Genomic DNA, 26,952 nt, shown 5'->3' with positions numbered 1-26,952 from the left:
GGGCTCCTACACAATCCAGTTCCGGTACCCCCTGTAGGCCCCTATTTATGTGCTGAGGGAACTAGAAATCAAGAGGCAAACGTTTGCCATTTCTTTTTTTAAAAAAGTTAAAGGCTTTAATTGTCTCCAGCCATCCTCTGTCCCTAGGGGGCCCCAGGCGGGAGCCGTCTCTTTCCCAGAAGGCCACGAGGAGGAGGGAATCTGTCAACCAGCACCCAGCAGGATCCTAGGCCTGGGCCAGGAAGCAGGCAGGGTGGGAGGGGAGGTGGGCTGCGTGGTCAGGCCTAACCACGACGGCGGGACAACCAGGAAGCCCTCTGGCTCTCTCAGCCGGGAGGAAGAAGAGGCCAGAGGCACCCTAGGCTCAGAGACAGAGGATGGCCCATCTCAGCCTCCCACCTCCAGCCCTCTCTCTTGCTGCCTAAAGCCTGGGTCCCTGGGCCAGTCTAGACCATCAGAAAAGCAAAAAACAAAAGGCACCTAACGTAGCAGCTTGTGGAGAGACGCAGGGCAGGTGTGGGAGGCCCCCACTTCCACCCCCACTGCCTGGGCTACTGGGACAGGGCCGGCTCCAGCAGCTTCAGGACGCCGCCCACCAGGTGCAGGCTGCCGGTGACCAGCACGTGGATGGCGGCAGCCTCACGGAGCACGCCGGCCCCGCTGCCTGCCACAGGGTGGGCGAAGAGGCCCTGCGGGGGACTGGGTGGCTGGAAGACAGGGTCCCGGCCTTGACTGATCCACAGCAAGGCGTGGGAGATGCAGCTGAAGACCAGGGAGCTGGTGCTACGGGGCTCGGGCGGGTGGGGAGCCAGCAGCGAGGATGTGGGCTCACCAGGCTCCGGGCCCGCCTGCTCCTCGTCCAGGCGGCTCCAGTGCTGTTGGTGTGCAAGGCAGCGGAGCAACACCTGGTCCAGGGTCACCATGAAGTTCTGCTGGTCTGGATGGGCGACAGGGGACACCTGCTGTGCGCGCCTGCTTAACGCCAGGCCCTGTACACGCATCCCGGGTCCTCGCGCCGGGCAATGCTATGAGGAAACTAAGGTGCAGAAGGGTTCCGTGTCTTGCCCGCTGTCCCAGAGCCGGGAGGAAGCAGGGCCAGGTGGTTTAGCTTCAAAGCTGGGGCTTCTGCCCCCCCCCCCCCCAGCACATCTCCCCACCCTCGTCTCGTTGCCTTCATCTGCAAAGCAGCGTCCATCACGGGGGCCGGCATAAGTAGAAATGCACATCCCTGAACTCTCCCCGGCAGTCGGATGCTGGGGATCTGTATTTTTTTATGCTCTTCTAATTTTTTTTGAACGTGACCCACAGTACTCACCTAGGTGGATACTGTCTGAAACAGAATCCTCATAAAACAGTACCTACTCTTTGTACAGGAGGCACACGCATGTTCTACTTCGTTAAAACAAAGTGTCGCTTTGACACCCACTAAATTGATTTTCAAACCACCAGTGAGTTGCAACCTGCATTTTGAAAACGGTTCTCCCCGGTAATTCTTTTGTCGGTACTGTGGCCACAATATCCAAAATGTATCCAAATCTAGCTCCTACCCCGGACCTCCAATTCAGAAGCCCCCACTGTCACCAACAGAGGAGTCCACCTAAGGGCCTTAAGCAGTGCAATGCCCCCCCCCCCCCCCCCGCCCACTTTCAGGGACCATCCTGTCACCTCTTACCTGCATTGCCAACAGTTGAGACCTCTGTCAGGTTAGGGCAGAAAACAGCATAGTCAAACTGACAGGGCTACAAGGCCGAGAGGAAAAACTTGGTGTCAGAGCCCTGAGAGAGGGCCCCGCCCCCAGGCCCCCACACGTCCCCATCCCTGGAGATGCCCTCACCCCGGCTGAACTGGCGTCGTGCTGTATAAACCCAGCCATAGCACTTCCGCGGCCCATCTATCTCAATATACCCTGCAGGCCGGTGGCCTGGGCAGCAAGACCCCACTGTACAGACAGGGAAACAGAGGCAGGGCGGGGGGTACTTGCTTAAGATCACCCAGCTACTGAGCACGTCTCAAGTCCAGGATGGGGAAAGGCTTTGTCTGCACAACAGGTGAACAGCTTCAGCCTCCTGGTCTGTGAAACAGGAAGTGATCCCTAGGAACCACTTCAGCCCTGACAGCCGAGGGCAGCCTCAGTTTCCCTGAGCAGAGCAGGGCCCCTACCTGCTCTATAACCTGGAAATTCCTTAAACCAAAGTCAGTAAGCACGTCACCTTGGTAGCACCCCCGTTTTCTGGAAAGGCGAACTGAATGAAGCCCAGTGAAAATGCCACTTTTGTCCAGAGTCACATGCTAATGTCTGAAGAGCCACGACCAGTGAGTCCACGGCTTACGCCTCAGGCTACTACCTAGTCCCTCCTCTAACCCTGGGCGCGAGCCTGACCCGGGAGGATGACGACAGTGACCTGGGACTAGACTTGGCTACGAACATGTGGGTGCTTTTACGTTTGATCCTCAGTTCGGTTCGCGGGAGCCTCATTTTATAGTTGAAGAAACAGAGGCTCAGGGATGAAGGCACCCCTGGGGACGCGACAGCCAGAAGGTGGGCTAGTCGGCCTGCCGCCCACCCCCCCGCTGGCCCCTCACCTGCAGCATCTTCAGCAGCGCTGCAGGATCCCGGTCTCCGGTGGAGTTGAAAAGCAGGACAAGCACCTCAGAGCCGCTGGGAGAGGGGAGAGGAGGCAGGTCGGAGCCACGTACCTCCCAGGCTTCTTCGCGGGCCCCACCCCATCCTTCCTCCAGAAACTACCCCACTTCCCCCGCGGATCCAGTCCCAGCAGGGTCCCCAGTCTCGCCCCTCTGCCCCCTCTACTGGCCCAGTCTTGACCCTGACCCTGTCCCCTGAGGCCCCGCCCCCCCCACCGGCCCGGTCCCGCCCACCCTTCCCCGAGGCCCCGCCCCTGCCCGAAGCTCACCGGCTTGGCCTCGGGCGGCGGTGCAGCGCCTGGCGGAACCAGCGCACGCAGGCCTGCATGCTGCTGGCGGTGTGCGCGCCATCCAGGTACCAGGTGAGGGGCCCGCGCCGCAGCACCTGCGTCCGGCCCAGCCACTCCGTGTCCCGAAGCCCTGGAGGGGGCAAGGCAGCCGTCTCCCACCCTAGTCCTCGCACACACCAACCCACCCACAGGGCCGCCGCTGCTCAGAGGGGGTTAGCTGATGAGCCAAGAAGCTTCTTAGCAGCGTTAGGTGCCAGGCACTAGGATCACCTCTTGGGCTGCCTCATCTAATGGAATCTTCCAGGCAGACCTGAGAGGGGACTACCATATATTAGTCCCCTATTACATGGAGGCAGAGAGCCCTAACCCATTGAACAAGCGTGCTGGGATGTGAGGCGCCTAGCTGCAGGACTGTCATGGCCCTGATATGGGGCCTGGCACACAGTGGGCACACTGGAATCACCTGCTAACAGGGTTTGGCGGCTGTGAGCGCCTACTATGTGCTGCAAGTCTTGGTGGGGGGGGGAAACAAGAAGCCAGACAATGTCACCATTCAAGAACCTCATGGTCTTACGAGAATGAAGACGAGAAGGACACTAACAGCAGGTGCCTCTGGCAGGGCACTACATCGCAAACCCACCAGGCCCTGGCCTCAGCCCCCCACTCATGCCACCTCACAGCGGGTCCCATCATCACCTCATTTGGCAGGTGGGAAAACTGAGGCTCGGAGTCCATGAACTCAAAGTCAGGGAAGCTTACTGACTTCAGAGTCCTTTGTCCTGGGCACCACCCCTGATTGCCCCCATCTCTCAAAACAGCAAACTCGAACAGACATCTGAAGGGGCCTGGCTGGGCGGGCAGGTCCAACTCACCATGCCGCATGTGGGTCGTGGGCTGGAACACGGGCGCCAGGGGCATCTGCCGCAAGAGACTGGGCCTGGACACCTTCAGCTCCCCGATGCCTGAGGAGCGAGGGAGGGGGGAGGGCCTGCTGCGTGGGACTGCGTGTGCACGGGACCTTCAGAGGCAGTCTCCACCTGTCCCCTACCCACGAGCCCGCCCGTCCAGCCACTGCCTGCCCACTTACCCCGGTAGTCCTTCTGCTGTAGCCAGCAGCGAGCCAGTTGCAAGGCCAAGGCGGCATTGGACCGCTGGTGCTCTCCCTCCAGGCCCAGGGTCAGCGGCGGCCCCCCTTCCTCCAGGGCTTCCAGTGGTGGGCACAGGTAGAGAGGACACTGCCAAGGAGATGGCCGACCGCCGGTCAGGGGGTGCTGCTGCAGCTGCCTCGGCCAGGAGCTCCCCTCCTTGACGCTGTCGGCCCTTCCATCTTTCCCCATCCACCAGAACCCACCAAGCCCTGTTCCTTGGAGAACCAAGATGTGCTCCAGCTGGACGAGCAGCTGCCCCTCACTGCACAGATGGGCAAACTGAGGCCCAAAAGGATAACGTGCCTCCCCAGTCAGCTGCCAGCCCTGCCCCAGTGCCTCCGGACTCACTGAGATCTGCTGGGCCCGGTCCCTCAGCACGGCCAGGGGACCGTCAGGCTGGAGCACGGTGAAGGCGGGGACGCCACGCTGCGGAGGAGAGGGAGTGGGTGAGGCGAGCTGCTGAGGGGCCTCTATCTCCGGGCAGCTCACTCAGCCTCTGTCCGTAGGGCCAATGGGAACCCCTCGAGGGGACACTAAGGCCAGAGGCAGGGCTCTTGCTACAGCCACACACGAAGCCCCCCTGACGCCCAAGACCTTATCCCGAGTCAGGACACAGATTACCCTGCCCCAGCCCCGCTTTCCTGAGCCTGGAGGGCCAGGCCCAGATCGTCCATGTACCTCCCCTCCCCAGGGCTGCCCGGTCACCTTGAAGATGCCCCCTTTCTGCCACGCGATCTCCTCCACTGTGTCCCCCAGAATGCTGGTGTGGTCGATGCCAAGAGAGGAGATGCCACACACCGCAGGCTTCCTGCAGAAGACAGGGGGGGCCGTGACCGTGTCGCCCCGGCCCTGGGCTCACGGCCACCGTCCTTCTCCCCAAGCAGCTGCCCTCACCTGATGATGTTGGTGCAGTCGTAAGCGCCACCAATGCCCACCTCCACCACTGCCAGGTCCACCTACAAAGGATCAGACGGCATGTCAGGGACCCGGGGCACCCGGCCTGCTGGGATTCCCCTCAGACACAGGACTCTGGGGGGTGGGCACGTACCTTCTCTTGGAGGAAGACGTGGAAGGCCATGAGCGTGAGGAAGCGGAAGTAGGCGGGCATGGAGACATAGCTGCTGCTGTCCTGTGGACGAGAACACGTCGGCCTGGGGCCCTGCCACCTCTGCTCTGGGGAGATGGGGTCCCGGGACACACAGCACCCTCCGGGGCTCCCCAGCACCCCTGCCCTGCCCACCCACCAGCCCTCCTGCATGGGCACCTTGGTCTCCTCCAGCCGGTGGTAGAGGGGCCAGAAGTGCTTGGTGAAGAGCTCAGGGCTTATGGGCTGCCCGTTGATGCGGATCCGCTCCCGCACCTGCACCAGGTGGGGAGAGCTGCCGGGACACCTGTAGTCGTCAGGACTCCCTTCCCGAGCCCCTCAGACCCGTCCGTCTTCAGAGACCCAACTCTGACCATGTCACTGCCCTGCCGATAGCCCTTCTAGGATTTTCCTCTGCCCTGCAGAGTCCCAGGCTCCTCACCCAGCCTCCCAGGCCCTGGTGGGGCTGATGCCACGGGCCTGTGTGTCACCTCTCCCGCATCCCAACAGTTCCCTGTGCCCCAGCCCCTCTGGCCTATTTTGAGTTCCTCCAGCCCAGCCCACCCACCCTCCCCACCACCCGGCTCACTCCACAGGCCTTGACTGAGATGGTGCCTCCTCCAGAAAAGGAGAAAGGACCCCCCCACCCGGCTGATCAGGGATGTGCTCCAGGCTCCAACAGCTCCCTGTGCTCTACCCGCCACACACCCATCAGTCACTCTGCTGACATCTGCCCCCGCAATGTCGTCTTCCAGCCCTCAAGGGCAAGGCCCATCTGGGTGGTCAGGCTGCATCCCCAGGCCAGCCCACGAGGCTACGGGGGCCAAAGTCAAAGGCCGGGGTTTGTAGCCCAAAAATTGTTTTAGAAGAGAGACCGTCAGCTCATATTTGAATCCTGCAAGCCTCTCTCACATTCTGAGTCCTTCTCTGTATTTCTTTATTCTGAACAAAGAACTGTGAAAAGAAGCCGCTTACAGAAAGTCACTTGATGGAACCGGTAAAATAAAAGGAAGCAAAAATCTTAAGTGCCCCCAACCCAAGGAGCAAATTCTGAGCAACTGAGCATCACATTAACCTGCTTTACAGGTGACCAGCTAAGGAGGGGCAGGTGCAGCCCAGGGAGGAGGGACCCATATCTAGGCCACACCCCATCCTCAGGTGTGAGTTTGGGTGCCTGAGTGCAACCATGAGGAGGTGCTACATCAAGGGCAAATAGCAGCTGAGGCAGGCCGGGCAGAAGGGAATCCTTGCCTCGGATTTCACAAACCACCTCATCGTTTATACCCTTCCAAGCCAGGTTTTCTGCTCCTTACTGCAAAGACGTCTGAATTGATCAAGATTTCTCTGTGATTTAAAAGCTGGACACGGAGGGGCACCTGGGTGGCTCAGTGGGTTAAGCGTCCGACTTCGGCTCAGGTCATGATCTCATGGTTCATGAGCTCGAGCCCCGCGTGGGGCTCCGTGCTGACAGCTCAGAGCCTGGAGCCTGCTTCAGATTCTGTGCCTCCCTGGCTCTCTCTGCCCCTCCCCACGTCATGCTCTGCCTCTCAAAAATAAATATTGAAAAAAAATATTTTAATAAATAAAATAAAAACTGTACATGAAATTTAAGTTAATAAAAAGATGCCTGATGAAGCTACATATTTAGCTTACATAGTCAAGTCCTTGCCCCTCCCCCAAATTTGTTTCACAATGAAAATTAAAGATTGCCACAAACTTGGACAATATGTTAAACTGAGGTCACTAATGCTAATGGGATGCTTACTGCACAAATCCACACTGGGCAGAGAGACAGGAAGCTGAGCTCCTGCTAGCTGGTTCCATAGCCGGCCCCCCCCCACCCCCCCACCGCCGAGAGCTAAGGGATCCCAAATTTTGCCACACCTCAGTACCTAAAGAATCCTGTCTTCAGGCCATAGCTTCGGAGAATACGTTCAGTAAAGGCACAAGTGGAACCCTAGAAAGAAAACGTCTTGTTTGGGCAGGCTGGACCCTACCACCCCATCAAGTAGATAGCCGACCCCTGAGTCCCATCCCTCACCTTCCCCTTGGTCCCAGTGACGTGAATGATGTTCAGCTGGTCCAAGTCTTCCACCTGAGACATACAGACAACCATCTCAGCCACAAGACTCCTAGAAAGGGGATGGGGGTGGGGCAGGGGGCCGTCACAGGCCCTGCGCATCCTTACCTGCAGCCCACTCCGTGCCAAGTACAGCTTCATGGCTTCCAGCTGTGCCTGAGGGTCACCCCGCTGGCGCTTTACCTGCTCCAGATAGCCAGCATTGGTCTGCAGGGTGTTCAGTGCGCGCACAGCGTCCTGGCAACCACAGTCCCCAGGCAGCAGGTTAAGACTAACCAGGGGTCCACAGAAACAGAGGACCCCCAGGGCATCAATGGCCAAGCCAGGGCACTAAGCCTACCAATCAATGCCAGCCCTGTTGCCCCAGCCTAGAGGTTAGGCACGTGTGAGGGAGAAGCGGCGTCTTTCCAGCTCTGGCAGCGATGGGAGCCTGAAGCTGATCGGCCCCACCCAGGAATGTCAGGCAAGGCAGGTTCCTTGGAACGGGAGAAGCCGTGCTTCCCGTTCCCAATTCGGGCTTCCGGATCCTCACTCCTTGCAATGAGGTCCACTGCTATACTGGTCCTTAAACTTGGAGGGGGGGAGGGGCGGGTGAGGGGAGTCAGGAGCAGAACCACAGAAGGCTGGGGTCTTAGAACTGGAGGAATTAGAACCAGGCATCCCTGGAGGCTTCCATGCCCAATCCTGAGGATTGGGGTTCCACATTCTGACCCAAAGAAGAGCTGCTTGAAGCAACCAGGTGGGGAAGAGAAGGAGCCCTTAAGGAAGACAGGGTATGCGGGGAGTCACCAGTCAGAAAGGTGGGTAGGTACAGCCTCAGGAGAGTCTACACTGGGGGTTAGAGTGGAGATGCTATTTATTTCCCCTTAGGGCTTCAATAACCGGTCGGAGGCTCCACGCCCATTAAACTACCACCTGCCTGGCAGGCATCAGGTGTGATCTGTGGAAATCAACCCCTGCAACAGAGCCAGGTGGAAACTTTCCGCTTTCCAGATTCTTGCCCCCACCAATGCCACCGATTCCTGCCTGCCAGAGCTCCAATTCTAGGCACTTGGATCTTCATGCCCTGATTCCTGGAGACTCCAACCCCAGATCTAAACTCCTGGATCACTTGGGACGCCTGACTGGCTCAGTCTAGAGAGCATGTGACTCTTCACCTCGGGGTCATGAGTTCGAGCCTCCCGTTAGGTGTAGAGTTTATTTAAATAAACAATTCAAAATAAATAAATAAACTCCTAGATCTCTCAAGTCTGAACTCCTAGAACTCTTTCTCCTCCCACCGCCCACCTGCTAGTTGGGACTCCGGAGACAATGGACCTCTTTCCCCTATCAGTGGGAGCCCTTTCCCATTCTCTAAGGCGGGGACACTTCAGCCTCAGAATTCCCAGAACCCGCGGACCAGGCCCAACTTCCTGGTCCATGTCCCCACCCCCGGGCTCCAGACTGTCCCCGCCCCCGAGTCCCTCACAGCCCGGCTCCCGGTCAGTGACTCAGGCCCGACCCACGTGTCGTCGTACGACCCCCCCCTCCCCCGCCGGCCCGCCCGACACCTGATACCTGATACTCCATGCCGGGCTCCTGCGGCGCGGGCCACGCGCTCAACCCTCGCCGAGCCGCTACCCCGGTAGTTGCAACGCGCGCAGAAACCGCCGCCAGGAAAAGAGCGGGTCGCAGGTGGCGGCGTGCCTGCGACATAGTCCCGGTGCCCGCAGCCGCACTTTAGGCCGGGCCGGAGACGCGACGCCCCGCCCCGCCCCGCCTCGCCTCGCCTCGCCTCGCCCCCGCCGTTAGCCAATCAGCGCTGCCCAGGGAGTCCTCCAGGACCAATAAGAATCCGCAGGATGCCATACTTGTGAGGGGCAGGCGCCGGGGCTGGCCGGAGTGTTTCGCCCCTGTTTGTGAGGGGCACGCTTCCCAGGCTCCCTCTGCAAGCACTGAGAATCTCCAGGACCCGGCCACACCCCCAAAACAGTCCCAGTCTGCAATCCTCAGCCTGGTGCTCTGCCAGAACCAACTATGAGTCCGGATGGAAGACGGAGCTAGCTTACACTTGTGTGGAGGTCATTGAATTCAAGCCCCAAAATGTCGCAGTTTAAAGCAGAGACCGCAGGCTGCAGGTATTTGGCCCCTGCACTTCTGAATCTGACAGCCCGATTGCGAGGCAATACACCAAACCCCAAGCTCCTACGCTATTGGGGCCCCTACCGTCCCTGGGCAGCCTGGGAAGGCGTCCTGGAAGAAGCGGCATCCTGGCAGAGGCCTGGGGATGAGGCCGAGTCCGCGAGGTAGCGGAGCTGGTCGGGGGAGAGGTTTCCAGGCGTAGGGAGGGAACGCCGTGTTGAAAAGCAAAGGACTGAAGAGGGAAGGGGAGCGGCTGGAGGAGGGCAGGGGTGGGGTGGGAACTAGCCCGAGGGAACTGCATTTCCACTGGGTCGGGCCTGGTTGCTCCGGAATGCCAGATCCAGCAGGATCTTGTAGCCTAAGGAATTTGGATTGAAATTGGACAATAAAATGGTTTTAAAGAAAGATGACAAGATCAGGTTTGCCCTTTGGAAGATTTGTGTGGAGAGTGGGTTGGAGAGCCACCCAGGGCGGGGACAGTAATCTGTCCTAGCTGTGGGTGAGGCGGATTTGTTCTGGACTTTTCAGAACTTTTTCCTGTCTACGACCTTCTTGGCCCCAACTGCTACCGTGGAAAAAGTAGCACGGAGATTCTCTTTTTATAGCTGAAAGGTCCCAGAAAGGTGTGTGGGTTTTGTTTTGTCTTGTTTTGGTTTTTTGGAGGTGGGGGATGGGGCCCTCTAGGGAAGTTCCCACAGACCAAAGACAATTTTAAACAACTGAAGGGATTTCAGCACCTCCCTCCCTCTTCCCTGCAGGCATTGGGGCTAAATATTTATCAGAGATTGTTTGATTTTGAAATAAACAAATAACATGTTGGGAAGATTCTGCCATTGGCTGGATTTCTGCTTTTCACATCACTGCTGGGCGCCCCCTCCCTGGCTGGCCTCATGGGAGATAAAGAGGTGCTTTCCTTTCTTGGTCTTCTCCTCTTCCTCTTCCTCCTCCTCCTTCTTCCTTTTCTTCTTCATCAATGAAATGTTCTCTACGCATATACATGTGTATAATTTAACAACTGCATACAAACAATCATAAAGGAGCTTTAAATGTTTCTCCTTTGGGGCCCCTGGCTGGCTTAGTCTGTAGTGCGCGCAACTCTTGATCTTGGGGTTGCAAGTTTGAATCCCATGTTGGGTGTAGAGATTACTTTAAAAAAATCTTGGGGCGCCCGGGTGGCTCAACCTGTTGAGCCTCCGACTTTGGCTCAGGTCAGGATCTCACAATTCGTGGGTTTGAGCCCTACATCAGGCTGTGTGCTGGCAGCATGGAGCCTGCTTGGGATTCTCTCTCTCCTTCTCCCTCTGCCCCTCACCTGCTCACGTTCTCTCCTCTCAAAATAAATAAATAAACTTAAAAAAAAAAAAACTTTTCCTGTTTTTATTTGATTTTTAAGTCCTAGGATTTTTTGGATGGATGCTACATCATCATATCACTCAAATAGTCAGAAGTACAAAAACTATACGGTGAAAAGCTTCCCTCTCACGCCAGGTCTCCACATCCTAATTACCCTCTCCAAAAGCAACCAGTTAGGTTTCCTGTGATCTCTCCAGAGATCGGTTATACATTTGCAAGCAAATACAAATACAGATTTCCATTTTATACTTGCAGAGAGCAGACTGTATACACAACTCTGCGTGGTACGTTTTCCACATACCTTTACATCCTGGGCCTTATTTTGGATGGTGTCAGTACAGAAGAGTTGCCCCACTGGCTAATTTGTTTTTCTTGAAGCTGCCACAGCACTTCTTGGTATGCAAGTACTACTGTGGATTTGGCCCCGTCTCCTACTGATGGACGTTTAGGTCTCTAATATTTTGCCATCACAAGCAATGTTGCAATGGGTAACATTTTACCCTCATCATTTCTTCCATGTGTGAGCACATCTGACGGATGAATTCCAAGAAGCGCAGTGCAATTGCTGGGTCAAAGGTGATTGGCAACTGACACCACACACATTGCCACATTGTCTTCCAAAGGGGCGGGATTCATTTCTACCCTGGGGGCGGGGGGGCCACAGGGCGTGAGCCAGCCATTTCCTCACCAACACAGACCTTAGCCAACTTCGATCCGCGCCAACTGCATAGGTGGAAAAATGGATTCTCAAGCTAGTTGTTATTTGCATTTATTTCATTTGGAGGATGCTGAGCACTTTTTCTTATAATTAAAAACCATTTGTATGTAGGGGCTGCTAACCTCCTTTGTATCATTGCTTTTTATTTTCAAAGTCACAGATGTGCACAGAAGGAAACAGAAATGTGTCAAGGAGAAAATCAAAGGCATCTTCATCATACACCTGGAGAACAAATGTTGGCCTTTTGGTGCCAGCATGAAAAACGTTCTTGCTCTCCAGAAAGAACAATAGAAACAAAGCCATTGTCTGGCCAGAAAAGGGGGGGGGGGGGAAAGGCGTAAGGAAATTGGCAAGTGGGTGGATGTCCACCCACTGGAGGCAGATTTGCAGGTGTGTGGGGTGGGGAGCAAGGGCAGAGGGATTCTGCTTTAACCCCTACCCTCCCAAAGGGAAAGGATGTCATTCATTCATTCATTCATTCACTCATTCATCTCTGTGCCAAACCCTGGGCTTGGTGCTGGAGACGCTGGGTTCAGGGGACAGATGACAGTCCTGTTTGCAGAGCACCCTGTCCAAGGTGAGAAGACAGTAAAGAAGGAAACTCACAAAGGAAGATACGTATTTGCAAACCCTCATAACCCTGATCAGAGCCAAGCTCACTGCTGTAAGGGGCAGGAGACTGAGGCCCAGAGAGGGACAGAGACAGCTTGGGGTCACACAGTAGGTCAGCAAAGGCCCCATGCTGGGCCCCAGGATGGACCTTCTAAACTCAGATCTGCCTGAGTCGCTGTCCCCTCTCTTGGCCCATCATGCCCTCAAGATTAATGAAGCCCATAAAATCACTGTAGCCCGGCCTCTGCCCACCTCCCGCCTCTTCCATCATCGCAGAGTACCATCCCTGCAGCTGGCAAGGATTTTAGGAATCGGCCTTGGTGTTTTCCACCTCCAAGCTTTTGCTCACATTTACCTTTGCCTGAAATACCTTTCCCCTACACCTTTCTCCTTTGCTTTTTTTTTTTTTTTTCAAGTTTTTATTTATTTTGAGAGACAGAGAGAGCACAAGCAGGGGAAAGGCAGAGAGAGAGGAAGAATCCCAAGCAGGATCTGTGCCGTGAGCGCAGAGCCCAATGCGGGGCTCAAACTCACCACTGTGAGATGACCTGAGCCAAGACTAAGAGTCAGATGCTCAACTGACTGAGCCACCCAGGTGCCCTTCTCCTTTGCTTTCTTTGAGTGGGTTGCTTTTAGCTAACGTTTATGAAACACCCCTGTACTTGACACTGCAATCTCTTTTCATGCTCTTGAATACTGTGTGAATTAGAGATCGGTCCCATTTTACAGGTGGAGAAATGGAGGCTCACCTGTCTGGTGACCCTGGCTTCCTGTTGTCAATGCACTGTGTGGCCCTGGGCAGTTTGCTCCCCCTCTCTGATCCTGTCTGACTCTTGTCTCCTCCTTAGTAGGGTGAGAGCTGAAGCGAGCTGTGTCCCAGCCTGTAATTTCTGGGGAAATCTATGGGTGGGTGTTTCGCTGAGGACAAGAGTCTCCAAAGGCCACCATACTCCCGAGAGCCTAGACTAGAGGGATCCAGCTGTCCCTTCCGAGGGACCAAGGGAGATTCAAGCTCATTGGCAGGTTTGTGCAGAAGCCTGATAGCCACTCTGGGGTCTGACCCTCAGATAAACACAAGAACTCTTCCACCTCTGAATATCTATTTACATCCTGTGACCTACAAGAAAACACTTTCCTGCAATTTTGGGGGGGTGGGGGAGAAAACTTGCCTTAGACAGAATTCCATGTGTGTGTGTGGCCATGCCAAATCCCCAGCCTGACTCTGGCTACTAAGGTGTTTGCGACTTCGGTTTATTGGGAGGGCACCCGGGCCTTAAAAATAGGCCTCCCTTCGATCCCACAATTCCACTTCTAAAAGTGACCCTGTGGCAACAACTGGAACTGCGTCCAGAGCCCCACGTGCCATGTTGATCGCCCTCCATCCTGGGTGGCAGGTCACGAGGCGATGAGGCCCTTCTTCCCGAAACCCTGTGCTCTCTGGGCCTCCCTGACACCTCCCTCCCTGGTTCGGCGTCTTCCTTCTAGCTGGCTGCACCCTCCCCCTTCGGCATCTTCATGCTGGAGGACCCGGGGCTCAGGCTTCTCTCTCCAGGGTCCCAGGTCTGGGATGATGTCTGGCTGTCAAATGCCCCTCTTCACTGAGCTGCAGACACGAGCGGCCTCCTGACGTCTCCCCCAGGCTGGACCACGGGTGTCTTAAGCCGGTCCCGTCCCTAACACTTGTTCCCTTGTTTCCTCCCTGAAAGCAGCTGGAGCTTCCCAGCCTGGGACACCATCCAGCCAGCGGCTCTCACCGTGGGTTTCCCTCTCCCTCTCCCTCACCCCCAAACCCCAGCCATCCACACACCTATCCTCTCTACCCTACGGCCTCCCCAGCGGCCACTGCCTCCCCTCCAGGCCACCACCGCTGGTCTGCCCCCTAGTCTCGATGCTGCTCGCTTGACCCCTACAAGCATTCTCTGTCTTTTTTTTTTTTTTTTTTTTTTTGAGAGAGAGAGGTGGGGGGTGCCCCAAGCAGGCTCTGCACTGTCGGCACGGAGCCCGACACAGGGGCTCGAATTCACAAACCATGAGATCACGACCTGAGCTGAAATCGAGAGTCAGATGCTTCACCGACTGAGCCGCCCAGGAGCCCTGCATCCTGTCATTTTTAAAGAAAATCAGGGGCGCCTGGGCGGCTCAGTCGGTTGAGCCTCCGACTTCGGCTCAGGTCATGATCTCGCGGTCGGTGAGTTCGAGCCCCGCATCGGGCTCTGTGCTGACGGCTCGGAACCTGGAGCCTTGCTTCCGATTCTGTGTCTCCCTCTCTCTCTGCCCCTCCCCCCGCTCATGCTCTGTCTCTCTGTCTCTCTCTGTCAAAAATAAACACTAAAAAAAACGAAAAAGAAACAAAATCAGATCTCGTCTCTCTTCTGCTTAAACCCATCCAGTGGCTTCCCATTGCATTTAGGATGAAATCCAAGCTTTTGAACTACCCATCTCTTACCATCACCTGCAGCCCCCAGCCCTGCTGGCCTTCTCTGTGGTCCTCAGGTACACCAGGCTCACACCCACCTCTGCAAAGGTCCACGTCCAGCGAGCCCTTAGCGTTAAAGGTGTTCCTGTGACCCTCACAACAGCTTTTCGAGCACTGTGATGATTCTCATTATACAGATGGGAAACTGAGGCACAGACTGGTTACTCAGCCAGCCGAAGGTCACACAGAAAACACAGGACAAAGCCTCAGGGCCTTTGCACTGGTGGTTCCCTCTGCCTAGAACGTTCTTCCTCCAAAAGTTCCCACAACCCACTCTCCATCATCCCAGGTTTCTGCTCAAACGTCACCTTCTTGCCGCATTCTGCTCGCCATCTGTCCAGCAGTTGGGGACACTGAGGCCCAGTAAGGGGCCAGAAGTGACCTGGGACCGGGCATGGCTTTATGGATGTTCCTGAGATATTCCTGGGGTCCCCACTCGTGGCCAAGAGGGGCCTTCCGAGAGCACCAGCTGTGTGCTGCGAGGCCATGCGGTGTGCCAGGCCACCAGAGAGACTGGTTTCAGTCTGGCCTCCTCCCCAGGGGCCTGGGTGCTCTTTGAGCTGGCCGAGGCCTTCCCTGCTCAGACCTGACGGCAGCTGTTTTAGCGATTTTCAGAGTGGGAAAAAGTGTGTGGAATTTTTTTTTTTTTTTCCAACTGGTTATCTCTGCAACCGCGATCGTCTTCGGCACCTGCTCCCTGGGGTGTGAGATGTAGGACTCTCCTCCTTGGCGGGTGCTGTGCCGAGCCCATTTGACAGGTGAGGAACTGAGGACCGGAAGTGCAGAATCACCTGCGAAGCTCACCAGCTGGCAAGTAGCGCAACAAGGATTCAGCCCAGTCCCAGCGCCATTTGATTCCAGCTGCTGCTGATTTATTTTTTCAATTTTACTTATTTTTGAAATTTAAAGTAATCTCTACACCCCACGTGGGGCTCAAACTCACCATCCCGAGATCAAGAGTTGCTGAGCCAATCAGGCACCCCCAGAGGCTACTGCTTAGACTCTCTGGTCAAGCTTGGGAATCCTGGCTTTTTTTTTTTTTTTTTAACTTTAAGTAAACTCTACATGGGGCTCAAACTCATGACTCTGAGATCAAGAGTCGTATGCTCTCCTGACCGAGCCGGCCAGGAGCTCCTGTGACTTGATTTCCTTAAATAATAGTTAACATGAATTCTTTCTAGACATCAGCACTGTGCAGAGATCTTTATGCATGGACCCATTTCTCAGGGGAGGCAACAAAGGGCTAATAGGGAAAGTAGCTTAGTCATTCACAGGGGTCTGTAATGCCAGGCCCCAGATCCAGCGCTAGGCCACCCTTGGACCCTGCCCCCCACCTGCCCTGTGTTCTGTGAGGTGACCTGGTCATTTGATTAATGGGGCTCTAGCCTTGAGCTGACTCTTACTTTAGAAGGAGGCCCTGCTGCCTCGAGATGCCGTGTGAAATGTCAATACCCCACAGCCCCGGGGAGCTGCCCTCAGTTCTCTCTCCCCACCCACACCATGTGACCCTGGGCAAGTCATGTCTCCTCCCTAGGGTCCTTGGCCTCTAAGGGAAGGGGGCCTAGATGACCTCTCAGGAGCTACTGCTCTCAAACCATGGCATCTGGGGCCGCCCCTCCTCTGCTGCTGGGCAGGAGGTTCCATCGGTCAGGAGGGTCTGGGTAAGAGTGGCCTGGCCTGGTGTGCAGCCCCAGGGGACACTGACTGATGGCAGCCCTGGCCGTTCTGGCCTGGAATTCAGACTCCCATCCTGAGAGGCAGGGACATCCTGACTTGTTGTGTGCCCATTCAGCAGAAGAGGAAACTGAGGCTTGATGAGGCCAGGCACCTTGTCTAGTGCCTGTCAGGACATGAAATTTGATCTCCCTTGGACTTCTGAAGCCCTAGCCAGGGTTCTCCGGGGCAGGGCTGGAAGGTGGGGGCTGTCCTGGGCCAGTCTCCTCCCTTCTTGGAACCCCATTTTCTCATCTGTAAAATGGGTGTCACACCTCAGAGGGCTGGGATAAGGGACAATGAGGGGGTGCTGGGCCGGGAGCACAGAGCAAGTGCTCCACATGGGAACAGAGGTTAGAAATCTTTAACGGGCTAAGTCCTTAACTGCTCGGAACCACACCTTCCAGATCTAGAAAATGGAGACAACATGGGCACAGAGCCCAGCAGATGGTAAGCACTAGATGAGCTGAGCATTACCATTATTACTATCATTATTGCAGTGGACAACCCTTCCTTACAGAGCAGTCCTGAGGCGAATCAGGTGAAATCCTGTCATGGATCACATCCACAGTGCCCGGAGCACAGGAAGACCCTTGAGGGGCCTCTGCACCACCCATGGCTGCCGTCAGTTATGCTCTGGAGACCCTCCCCTCTTCCTCAAGTCTCCCGACGACCACAGTGGGCGGGGGCTTCTGTGGAGCCCCCAGCTGAGTTAAAAGGTGGAACTGAGGTCCACAGGGGGACCCCTGATCACCCCAAGCCTGTAGAACAAGGTTTATGGATAACAAGGTTTTCCTCTGGGGCTGTCACTGATGATGGCCTTGCCCCCCCCCCCCCCCGAGATATTTACATACATTACACAAAAGAAAGAAATGGAAGCTTAAAGAGGCCGGCCACTTGCCCGAAGTAAGCAAGCTCTCCTACCTGAAAGGAGGCAGTGTTAGCTGAGAAGAGACTCCCCGATGGGCCCGGCTGCTCCATTGGTTGCTTGCAAGCACGCCTTCTCAGCCACCGGTTAAGGAGGCAGCCAGGGACCTGGTACCTTTCATCCCTGGGCTTCCCACACCCCATCGGGGCTGGGCACAAAGTGACTCATGGCTGGGGGCACTTCTGCCAAGCCTGCCCCGCCCGGGGTTCAGCTGGGCCACAGAAAGGAAGGGGAGTCGGGGGAGGGGGGGTTCCCTCTCCCCACCCCATGGCCCGCGCCTCCCCGTGTGCAGGGAGGAAGGTCTTACCTGATAGGTGCCTGCTCTCATTCTGGGATCTGCCCGGGGAGGGAGCTCTCTGATGAATCTCCCTAGTTAAAGAACAACCTAGCAAAGGTTAAAGGTGAGTGGGCGCGGGGGTGGGGGGGGGGTGTTGCTGAGGGAAGGGGGCACTTGGGAAACTTCCAGACCCTGGGTTGGGCTTCCTGCAGAGCAGAGCTGGCCTTATCTGGCCTCTTATCATCACAGCCCACCTCCCCTTACAGTTCAGGCCCTGCCAGGCTGGGATCCCCGCAGAGCAGGGGCAGGAAGCCCAGGCACCCTTGACCTGAGGAGTCAGAGCCTGCTGAGGGGGAGAGGCTGTGTTTCACCAAATCATCTGCTCAGAAAGGAGCCAGGACACGGACTGAGTTCCTGGCCTGCAGGGTGACACAGAGGGCCTGCCCAAAGTTGCCGGTGAAGGCCTTTCTCACGGATGCCACACGGCCTCTTCAACCACCTGTTTGCGCGGGCTGCCTCCCGGTGGTAGTTGAGACTCGCAGATGCCAGGCACTTCTCTAGCTGCCTCAGGGTAATGCCCCGTAACGCCCTGCCCTCAGGGAGCTTCTATGCCAGGCCACGCATCTCCCTCCACAGACAGGAGGCTGGTTAGTCCAGGCCTCCTCTCTGGGGTGTTCTGTGTTTGGGGAGCTCAGAGCCAGCAGCTGCAGGGCCTGCTTTTTTTTAAGATATGGTTTGACTGCATGAGTAAAATTATTAATCAAGGAAATAGGAGAAAACAGAGAAACACGAGGAACAAAACCATCCAGAAAAACCCTAGGTAACGGTTTCATGTGATTATTTCTCTTATACAATGATTTCAGGGAACAGATAGTTTATAGCCTGCTCTTTCCAGCTGTTGTTTCTGGAACATCTTTCTGTCCCGGCGCGCATACGTCCAGTCCACATCCTTTTCCACAACTGCATAGCATTCCATCCAGGCCTGCGCATGCTGCCCGAATGCCAACCAGCAGTGTGGGCATCACCGGTCAGCCTGCTTAGAGGCGCCCACCCCGGCCTGGGAGTCACAGATCTGGACGTGTGTTGGAGGTGGAGAAGAGCTGCTCTAATTTTCGGAAGCCCAGGGAGGTTTTTCCCAGCTTTCCCCCCCACGGGGCTGCCCTGAACATCATGGACACACTGGGAGAAGGTAGCAGAGGACGGGTGAGGGGTGTAGCCTTTCAGGTTACAGACCTTGTGTGGCCGCTGTCCACTTGGCCATATGGCCCTCTGTCTACAGGACGAGAATCAACGTGTGTTGTCTCTATTGGGTCACTCCAGTGTCAGGGCTCTTAGACTATCCAAGACTAGCTGGACCTCTGATCCTTCTTAGTTGTTTTTTTTTTGTTGTTTGTTTTTTAGGAGAGCTCCAGCAGAGGGACAGAATCTTAACCAGGCTCCACGCTCAGCGCGATGACCGTGAGACCTGAGCTGAAATCAAGAGTCAGACGCCCAACCAAGCCACCCAGTTGCCCCTCTAATCCTTCTTCAGTCAGATCTCGTTCTCCCGTAATCCTGCTGCTCCCAGCAGGCCTTTGTCTGAACCACCCACCACTGACCCCCACATGGCTATGCCTGGCCAGCCCTCACTCTCACCCATCGTTTGGACTCACCAGCAATACCTGTCCAAGTGACCACTCCCTCCTCCCCAGAACACCCTCTCCCTTCAGGGCACCTCGGCGGCTCAGTTGGTTAAGCGCCTGACTTCGGCTCAGGTCATGATCTCATGGCTCGTGGGTTCAAGCCCCACGTCGGGCTCTGTGCTGACAGCTCAGAGCCTGGGGCCTGCTTTGGATTTCTCCTTCTCTCTGCTCCTCCCCCACTCACATTCTGCCTTCTCTCTCAAAAATAACATTTGAAATTTTTTTTTTTTTAAAAACAGAACACCCTCCTCCTCTGATCCCTCTCACCTCATCGGTTGCTGCTCTTGATTCCCTGAGGACGTCTGAACACTGAAGGGCCCAGGAGGCCGTGGTCTCTGTTCTCCCCTCCTGCCCTGGGCCTTAACAAACCACCGTGCTGGCAGATTCTGGGGGCCCTGAGCTAGCTTTAGACAGACACCTGCCCACTCAACTGGATGTCCATCCGTCACCTCCATATCACCACGCTGACCCACCGGTGGGTTGGCCTGACCTCCCTCGGCCTCCCGTCTCAGGGACGGCAGCCTCGTCGTCCCTCCAGCAAAGCCTGGGACTTTCAACTCCCTTCATTCACACTCACATCCAACCTGAAAATACATCTGCCCTCGCGGCCACCTGTAAATCAACACACTCGCCACCAGCTATATTAATGACCTGGCCCAACCCCCACCACCTCACGCCCGGATTATTCCAGCAGCTTCGGCCGCTCCCCCTGCTTCCAGCTCTGCCCAAGTTTGTCTCAACACAGTCACTGCGACCTTTTAATTTTTTTTTTTAATGTTTATTTGTTTTTGAGAAAGAGCACGAGCAGGGGAGGGACAGAGAGAGAGATGGAGACACAGAAGCCGAAGCAGGCTCCAGGCTCCGAGCTGTCAGTACAGAGCCCAACATGGGGCTCAAACTCACAGATTGGAAGACCATGACCCGAGCCGAAGTCAGGATGCTTAACCACTTAACCGACTGAGCCACCCAGGCGCCCTGAAGTCACTGCAACTTTTTAAACACGTGTCCCCCTCTGCACAAGCTCTCAAAGCCTCCTGGTCTTGGATCTGGTGCTGGTGCCACTCTCCACCCCCCACCCCAGGTACCCCCTTTCTCTCGATATTTCTGCTCCCGTGTCACCCGGAGCCCCTCAACTGACCCCTACTCTTTTCCCCTTATCGTTTTCCACACAATTTATCCCATCAGATTAGTTTGAGCCTACTAGAATGTGAGTAGCACAGAGGTGGGAGAAGCCACTGCTTTGTAGCTGTGTTGAGTCTAGAAAAGCCTGGTCCTCGGAAGACACAGACAGTAAGTGCTGAATGAAGGAACCAAACTATCAGAGAGGTAGGGAGGATTCGTACCGTCCCTGTACGTCAGTGGAAACTTCTGTGAACTGCTGGGTCAGAGAGCATGTGTCTCTTTCAGAGCAGCTTTTTAGCCTTCAGAGAAAAAAACCACACCTCGAACCATGAGACCAGCCCCGGAAATTTTCCCTCATCGGGTCACTCAAAACCTACCAACTCGATAGCCATTAGGACACCTCAACGTTGTTTCCAAACAGATTTGCTTCCTTCCTAGCTGAGCTGAATAGAACTTCACGTCCACCTGGAACCTCAGACTGGGACCTCATTTGAAAAGGTCTTTGCACATGTAGCTGGTTAAGAGATCATACTAAATCCAGGGACTGGTGTCCTCATCAGAGAGACAGTCGCACACAGAAGAAAGATGACCCGGCTGCAGGTGGAGGCAGGGAGGCAGAGACTCGAGAGATACATGTACAGGCCAAGAAAGGTCAAGGGCTGGCACCAGATGCTAGGAGACAGGCATGGAACATTCTCTCGCAGAGCCTCGCCGGCGAACCCTGCTGACACCTGGATTTCAGACTTCTAGCTCCCGACACGGTGACAGAATACGTTTCTGTTGTAAACCACCCAGTCTGTGATTCTCCACAGAAGCCCTGAGAACTCAATGTACTTTCTAGTCAAGTGGTGGTTTTTGTTATTGGTGGTTTTTTTTTTTTTTTTTTTTTTTTACTTCTACTGGCCTTTTGTGAAGCTGAGATCTGGGTCAATTTCTGCAGGGACAGTTCTGGTAAAAGGTTTTGCCGACCTTCCTTTGGGGACCCCCTTCGAAAAGGCCTCCTCCTGTGACCAGAACGTAGAAGAATTTGCCTCAAACGTGTCTGTCCTGAGCTTCATGCTCACAGGAAACAGATCCACCAGAACGTGCTTCTCGTCCAAGGATTCCAGCTCCTGTGCCTGACACTCCCACCGCCACACGGTTCTCTGTCCTCCTGCCCACTCACATCCTAATCCAGGTGGCCGCCACCTCCCCAAGCCCCTGGGGAGCCTTCAACTGCTCTGGTCCTCTCTCTCTTGCCTCTCCTAAGCCACCCACTACTCAGCAGCCTGAGGGCCCTTTGCAAAGTGACAGATCTAACGGTTGTCGTTCTGATTAAGAGCCTTCTGCAGCCTCCTGTGCCTGTGAGTCAAGTTTGAGCGTGTCTGTCAGCCACAGTAGGTGGGATCCCTGCTGCAGATGCAGCTTCTCGCGGACCCTCCCGGGTTCCCTCTCCAGGGAACTGCGACCCTGTCGCAACTGTCTTCCCTCCTCCTCGGACACTGAGTGGAGAGAACTAAGGGAGCATCACAACCAGTGTTCCAGAAGATACTCAAAAGAAAAACAAAGACGAAAGTCCTCTGCAATTACGTCCGGAAACATGAACGGGGATAAAGAAAAGAGTCAAGACTCGACAAATCAAACCTCAATGCGCAGGCCCAGCGTGCTGGCCACAGGGTTAAGGGCTGGCGGTCTGAACACAGAACACAGCACACAGCCACTTAGTGGGGGGTGAAAAAAAAAAAAGAGTCAACTTTAATCGTAACTGACCAAACTGTGTCCAGGAATGTCTCCAAACAACTGAACAAAAGAAACACGATAAAATTTTCTATTGAAGAAACCAAGTTTTTGCCAGCCCCAGTGCTTCCGAGGGCTGGGCCAAGACCAGCCCATTCCCGAGGCTGGTTCCATCCCCCACGCAAGTTTCTCATCTCGAGAGGCGGGCTGACGAGAGGCCAGGGGCCTGTCCCCTGCTCCGGTCACGCTGGGAACGCTTACAAAGTCACTGGTGGGGTGTGCTTCTCCTCCCACCCCATTCCTGTCTGAAAGTAAACGGAGACCCTCTGGTCATCATCTCGAAAGCCAGGGAACCAGGGGAGGCAGCCCCAGTGCCCTCCTGGGCTTTCAGCCAAAGCTTTCCTCCAGTCCACTCAGCTGGCGTTCCCAGTGCCCAGGGTGGGGATCAAATAAAATAAAGCACTAGGGAAAACTCAAATGCCCCATAACCTCCACAACGCAAGTCACACAGCAGGAGAAAAAATAAAACTGCCCTAATGTAAAGCGCCAACAGCCGGCCCTCAGAACACGCGCTCGAACTCCGTCTGGTTGGTGGTGGCGGGATTGCGGCTCTGGTTGGTGGACTGCTGGGTGATCTGGCTGCCCTTCCGGCGCGGCGGCGCCAGGTACTCAAACATGGACGTCAGGTGGGTGGAGAGCATGCCCTTGAGATCCGAGGGCATGGGGTCAGACCAGAAGAAGTCGTGGTTGAGGGCGTCGTCGCTGTCGATGCGCTGTGCGGGATCCAGCACCAGCAACTTGTCGATGAGGTCCAGCGCGTAGGGGTCACGCACATAGGCCTTCAGCCTGTCCTTCACCTTCCGCTTCTGGCCCTTGACCAGGTCCAGTTTCTCAAACAGCTCGTACTTGTCCACGTTTGGCCACACCTGGGCGGGAGGCATGGGGAGAGGACGGCGTCAATTCAGGGGGGTGCGTGGCTTTGTCTACTGGTTGGACACCGGAAGAGACTAAAACTTCTCTCAGATGCTCCCAGACCACCCCTGGAGGACGAACCGGACCTCTCCAAAGCGAAAGCAGCAGTAACTGTGTCCCTGACACACACCAAGCGCCACACCCTTTTACCCAAGTCACCTACGATATTTTCACCAAGCCCGACACAGGCGTAGTTGTTTCACACAGGAGAAAACTCAGCCCTGAGGTGAGGGATTCAAATGCCCTCCCCGAGGCCACAGAACTGCGATGGGGGTGAGATCTGAACACTGCCCGTGTGGCTCTAACGACCACCAGCCCTGTCCCTCCACCAGCCACCTCTCCAGGGCTTTCCCTCCATTCCACTCCCCACTCCTCCCTTGCCAGGAGGACTTCCAGATCTCTGCACCCTGTGGGACCCTGGGGACCTGCAGCCTGGCCACGCACCTCAGGGGTGATGGAGCCACAGAGCTGGCTGATGAGGGCAAGCTGGTGCTGCTCGGTGTTGCCCTGCATGATAGGGCTGCGGGTCCACATCTCCGCCATGATGCACCCGGCACCCCAGAGGTCAATGGGGGGGCCGTAGTCCCGCTCCCCTGGGAAGAAGAGCGCACCAGGAGGGCCCCTTGAGCCCGAGGGCCTCCTGAGACGCAATGCCCCAGGGCCGGCGGCTCAAGAAGCCCTGGCAGTGGGGGACTGAGGCCGGGTAAGTGCCCAGCCCCTGCCCCCCTCTGCCCGCTCGGGAGTCCTCACCGAGCAACAGCTCCGGGGGCCGGTACCAGAGCGTCACCACACGGTTGGTATAGCGGTTGGGCTGGCTGTTCTTTGCCAGGCTGAAGGCCCGGGCCAGCCCGAAGTCCGCCAGCTTCAGGACCCCATCGCGGGTGATGAGCACGTTAGCCGCCTTCATGTCCCTGTGCAGGATCTGCAGGAAGCACAAGACGGCTCGATCAGGTTTCCGAGGGCCCTTCAGGCACATCCACCCTGCAGTGGGAGCGGAGGCCAACCCCAGCCTCGGTCTCTTCCCCCACTCTGCCCCCCACCTTGTTTCTGTGGATGTAGTAGAGGCCGTTGAGCAGCATCTGCATGACCTTCTTGATCTCGGACAGCGTGAACTTGACTAAGACGTTGCTCAGCAGCCCCGCAAGGTCATGCTCGCAGAAGTCAAACACTAGGTATATGCTGCCCTTGCAACGGTTATAGGGGGAAGCTAAGACGGGAAGAACGGGCAAGGGGGTGAGAAAAAGAAAGTATAAAACCCCATGTGCAACTTAGCTTCCCACAGCCAGCTTCTACCCCTCCAACCCACGGACACTCAGGTATCCGGCTGTGCATTCCTTCACTGGTCAACTATTTGCTGAGTGCCTCCTCCAGGCCGGGTGCTGTGGCAGGCCCCGGGGCAGCAAGAGCTATGACGAAAGGACCCGGGAAAGCAGTCACAGTCGGTAGGTCTGGGTTAAGAAGAGGCAATTTAAGCGTGTCCGCTTCCAACTTTACAAACAAAGCCTTGGGACGGGTAAGCCTCATTTTCCCCACCTGAAGATGGAGACCCGATCCAAACAACTTACCTTTGGTTCGACAGATCTCAATCAAGTTAACCACGTTCTCGTGTTTTAGAAGCTGGAGGATCTTGATTTCCCGCAGGGCTGTGATGGGGAACTGAGTGGGAGAAAGACAGGAGGTGGTCAAAGGTGAGCGAGTGAACTACAGACTCACGATCGAGCCAAGAGCTCCACAGGTAAGGGGCACAGGTTGGGAAAGAGAGTAAGGTGACAGGCTCTGAGATCAGCAGTCTCAGATGTCTTATCTGTAAAATGCGTGTTAAGAGTAGTGCGCAACCTTCGAGGAACTGCTTTGAGACGATGAACTGAAACAGTGGCACTTAACACTTCACTGCTAGTCACCACAGCCTCCACAGTTTCTTCAACCCTTAAATTTAGCTCTATGCCTGTGTTTAACTTACTAGGTGGGAACAAAAACAGCTATTCAAAGACATTTCCTTGCTAAGAATCAGGTCTCTGGGAAGCTGCACGACAGCTAAATTGATGTATGGAAGGGGGGGGCTGTTCCTTTACAACCGAGTACCAATCACCCTTTGAAGGCCACTGCATGGAATTTCTTTTTATGCTATGCAAAATAAACGCTAAGGACAGAGTGTTTAAAAGCTTCCTAACTTGAGGAACCGAGGCGCACTCTGCAAGCATGAGCTCCCCCTCCTGGCCCCAACCGTATTTACCTAAAAATGAAACATCAAAGGCTCTAAAACATTTGAACAAAAAAATTGAACTACGAAGTCAAATTCCCTGGAATACGGAAACTCCCAAACTACCACACCTACGCTGATTCCCGACGTGAGAGCCCTAGCAGAAGCAGGGTGGAAACCCAACCCCGAGCCGAGAGGAGACGGCAGGCCCGCCCACCCCGCCCGTACTCACCCCCTCCTTCTCGTTCTCCATCAGCACTTTCTTCAGAGCCACCTTTTTGCCGGTCTTACGGTGCTTTGCCTTAAATACCTCCCTGCAGGCCGAGAGGGGGGACCCAAGAGGTTTCATCAGGCCGTTTCTGCTGGGCCCGCCCCTCCCCCACCTGAGGAGGAGGGCAGAAAAAAGGGATTCCCCGGGCGGGGCTGGGCCGGGCACTCAGGGCACTCGCCTACTCTGCCCGCCCCATCCTCCCGCTACCCGCGGTCCCTCTCCAAGCCTCTACTTCCTTTCCTCGGACTCTTCACCCAGGCTTCTCTTGGAGAGCCCGCTCCCCTCACAAGCTCCTCTCTGCAACCCCTCCCCGCCCCCCATCACGGGCCTCAGGCTCCTCCCCGCCAGCCGGCTCCGTCAGGCCCAGGCGGGCTGCGGCGCGGCCTAGAGACCAGGGGACACGTCTGGTGCTCTGTGGCCTCCCGACCACGTTGGGCCCGGCCCTGGGCATCCCGACGTCGGCCCTGAGGGTTGCAGGCCCAGGGCTCCCGGTCCCCCGGGGGTACAGCCTTACCCGAAGGTGCCTTGGCCGATCTTAGCGAGCTTCTCATACTTGGTCACCTCATCACAAAAGGGGCACTCCACCGAGTCGTACTGCTTTGCCATGGCCGCCTCCAGTGCACCGCCGCCGCCGCCGCCGCCCCCAGCCGCCGCCGCCGCCGCCGCTCCCGCTCCGGGTCCCGCCGCCGTGCTCCAGGCCCCTCCGCGGCCGCGCCACTTCCGCCTCCACAGCCACTTCCGGCCTCGCGGCGCCGACCCCGCCTCTTCCGCCCGCCGCCCGCCGCCAGGCCCCCTGGGACTTGTAGTTCCCGGGAGGCCAGGAGGAGCCGGAGCTGCAGAGGCGCCTCCGCCGCCGCCACTGCCCCCGCCTCCGCCGCCGCCACTGCTGGCGGCGGCCCCGATCGGGGGCGCGGGGAGCCGGGGCGCCGGGGCTGGGGCTCGGGGCGGTGCGTCCCGCTGCATCGGCCCGGGCCGCCGCTGCTGCCGAAGCCGCTGCCGCTCTAGCGCCCGATCCGGGGCCAGCCGCAGTGCCCTGCTCCTCCTCCTCCGACGGCGCCGCCTCCGCCGGGCTGCGCGGGGCGGCGGGCGGGGGGGTGGCCCCCGAGCCGCGGCCTGGGGGCTCCCTGGCCGGGCCCGGGCCCGGGGCGGCCGGGCGAGGGGGCGAGACGGAAAGAGCCGACGAGGAGGCGGCCCGAGAGCCCGGGAGGGGGCGCGTTATAAAGGGGGAGGTGCCCCGGCCTCGCCCTCCCCTCCCCCTCCGCCCGCCCCCTCCCTCCTCCCTCCCACCCTCCGCGGCCGCACCTGCCGCCGCCGCCGCCGCCGCCGCCGCCGCCGCCGCCTGCCCGCTCGCCCGCTGTCCGCCGGCCGCCCTCGTCGCGTCACCGCCCGCGGCCCCTCCTCCGCCTTCGGAGGTGGGGCCCCGAGCTCCACACCTGGCTGCGGGGCGCCTCGCCGCGTGCCTCAGTTTACCCCCACATGCCAGCTGCTGCGGAGAGCCCTTTTCTCCCTGGCTCAGAGTGCCCCTCCACAGGCGAAGGCGGGAGGC

General features: G+C 56.8%; 2 protein-coding genes across 3 annotated transcripts; both read right to left on the bottom strand.

Annotated features, from left to right (window-relative positions):
* Positions 1-82: 82 nt before the first annotated feature.
* FPGS (folylpolyglutamate synthase) lies at positions 83-17,481 on the bottom strand. Of its 2 annotated transcripts, none has more exons than XM_023242747.2 (15): positions 17,163-17,481; positions 7,354-7,482; positions 7,207-7,260; positions 7,058-7,122; positions 5,346-5,460; positions 5,130-5,210; positions 4,976-5,037; positions 4,787-4,889; positions 4,430-4,507; positions 4,021-4,168; positions 3,806-3,895; positions 2,913-3,063; positions 2,584-2,659; positions 1,673-1,739; positions 83-937 (listed from the first exon to the last, which is right to left on the bottom strand). In XM_023242747.2, exons 1-15 carry the CDS (start codon positions 17,307-17,309, stop codon positions 552-554), a joined length of 1,752 nt encoding a protein of 583 aa, XP_023098515.1. In that variant the 5' UTR covers positions 17,310-17,481; the 3' UTR covers positions 83-551. The 2 variants fall into 2 exon arrangements, with proteins under 2 accessions (XP_023098515.1, XP_003995952.1); XM_003995903.6 differs by lacking the exon at positions 17,163-17,481 and adding an exon at positions 8,803-9,016.
* Positions 17,482-21,115: 3,634 nt separating this feature from the next.
* CDK9 (cyclin dependent kinase 9) lies at positions 21,116-26,575 on the bottom strand. Its single transcript, XM_023242746.2, has 7 exons — positions 25,921-26,575; positions 25,368-25,449; positions 24,501-24,591; positions 23,976-24,142; positions 23,686-23,857; positions 23,380-23,528; positions 21,116-22,889 (listed from the first exon to the last, which is right to left on the bottom strand). The coding sequence occupies exons 1-7, from the start codon at positions 26,367-26,369 to the stop codon at positions 22,524-22,526; spliced, it is 1,476 nt and encodes a 491-aa protein (XP_023098514.2). The 5' UTR covers positions 26,370-26,575; the 3' UTR covers positions 21,116-22,523.
* Between the last annotated feature and the right edge of the window lie 377 nt (positions 26,576-26,952).

The sequence above is a fragment of the Felis catus genome, chromosome D4 (assembly GCF_018350175.1).
Source record: "Felis catus isolate Fca126 chromosome D4, F.catus_Fca126_mat1.0, whole genome shotgun sequence".
In the NCBI taxonomy this organism is placed as follows: Eukaryota; Metazoa; Chordata; class Mammalia; order Carnivora; family Felidae; genus Felis; species Felis catus.
Note: the sequence above shows the minus strand (reverse complement) of the source record. Positions and strands in the feature narration are given on the sequence as shown.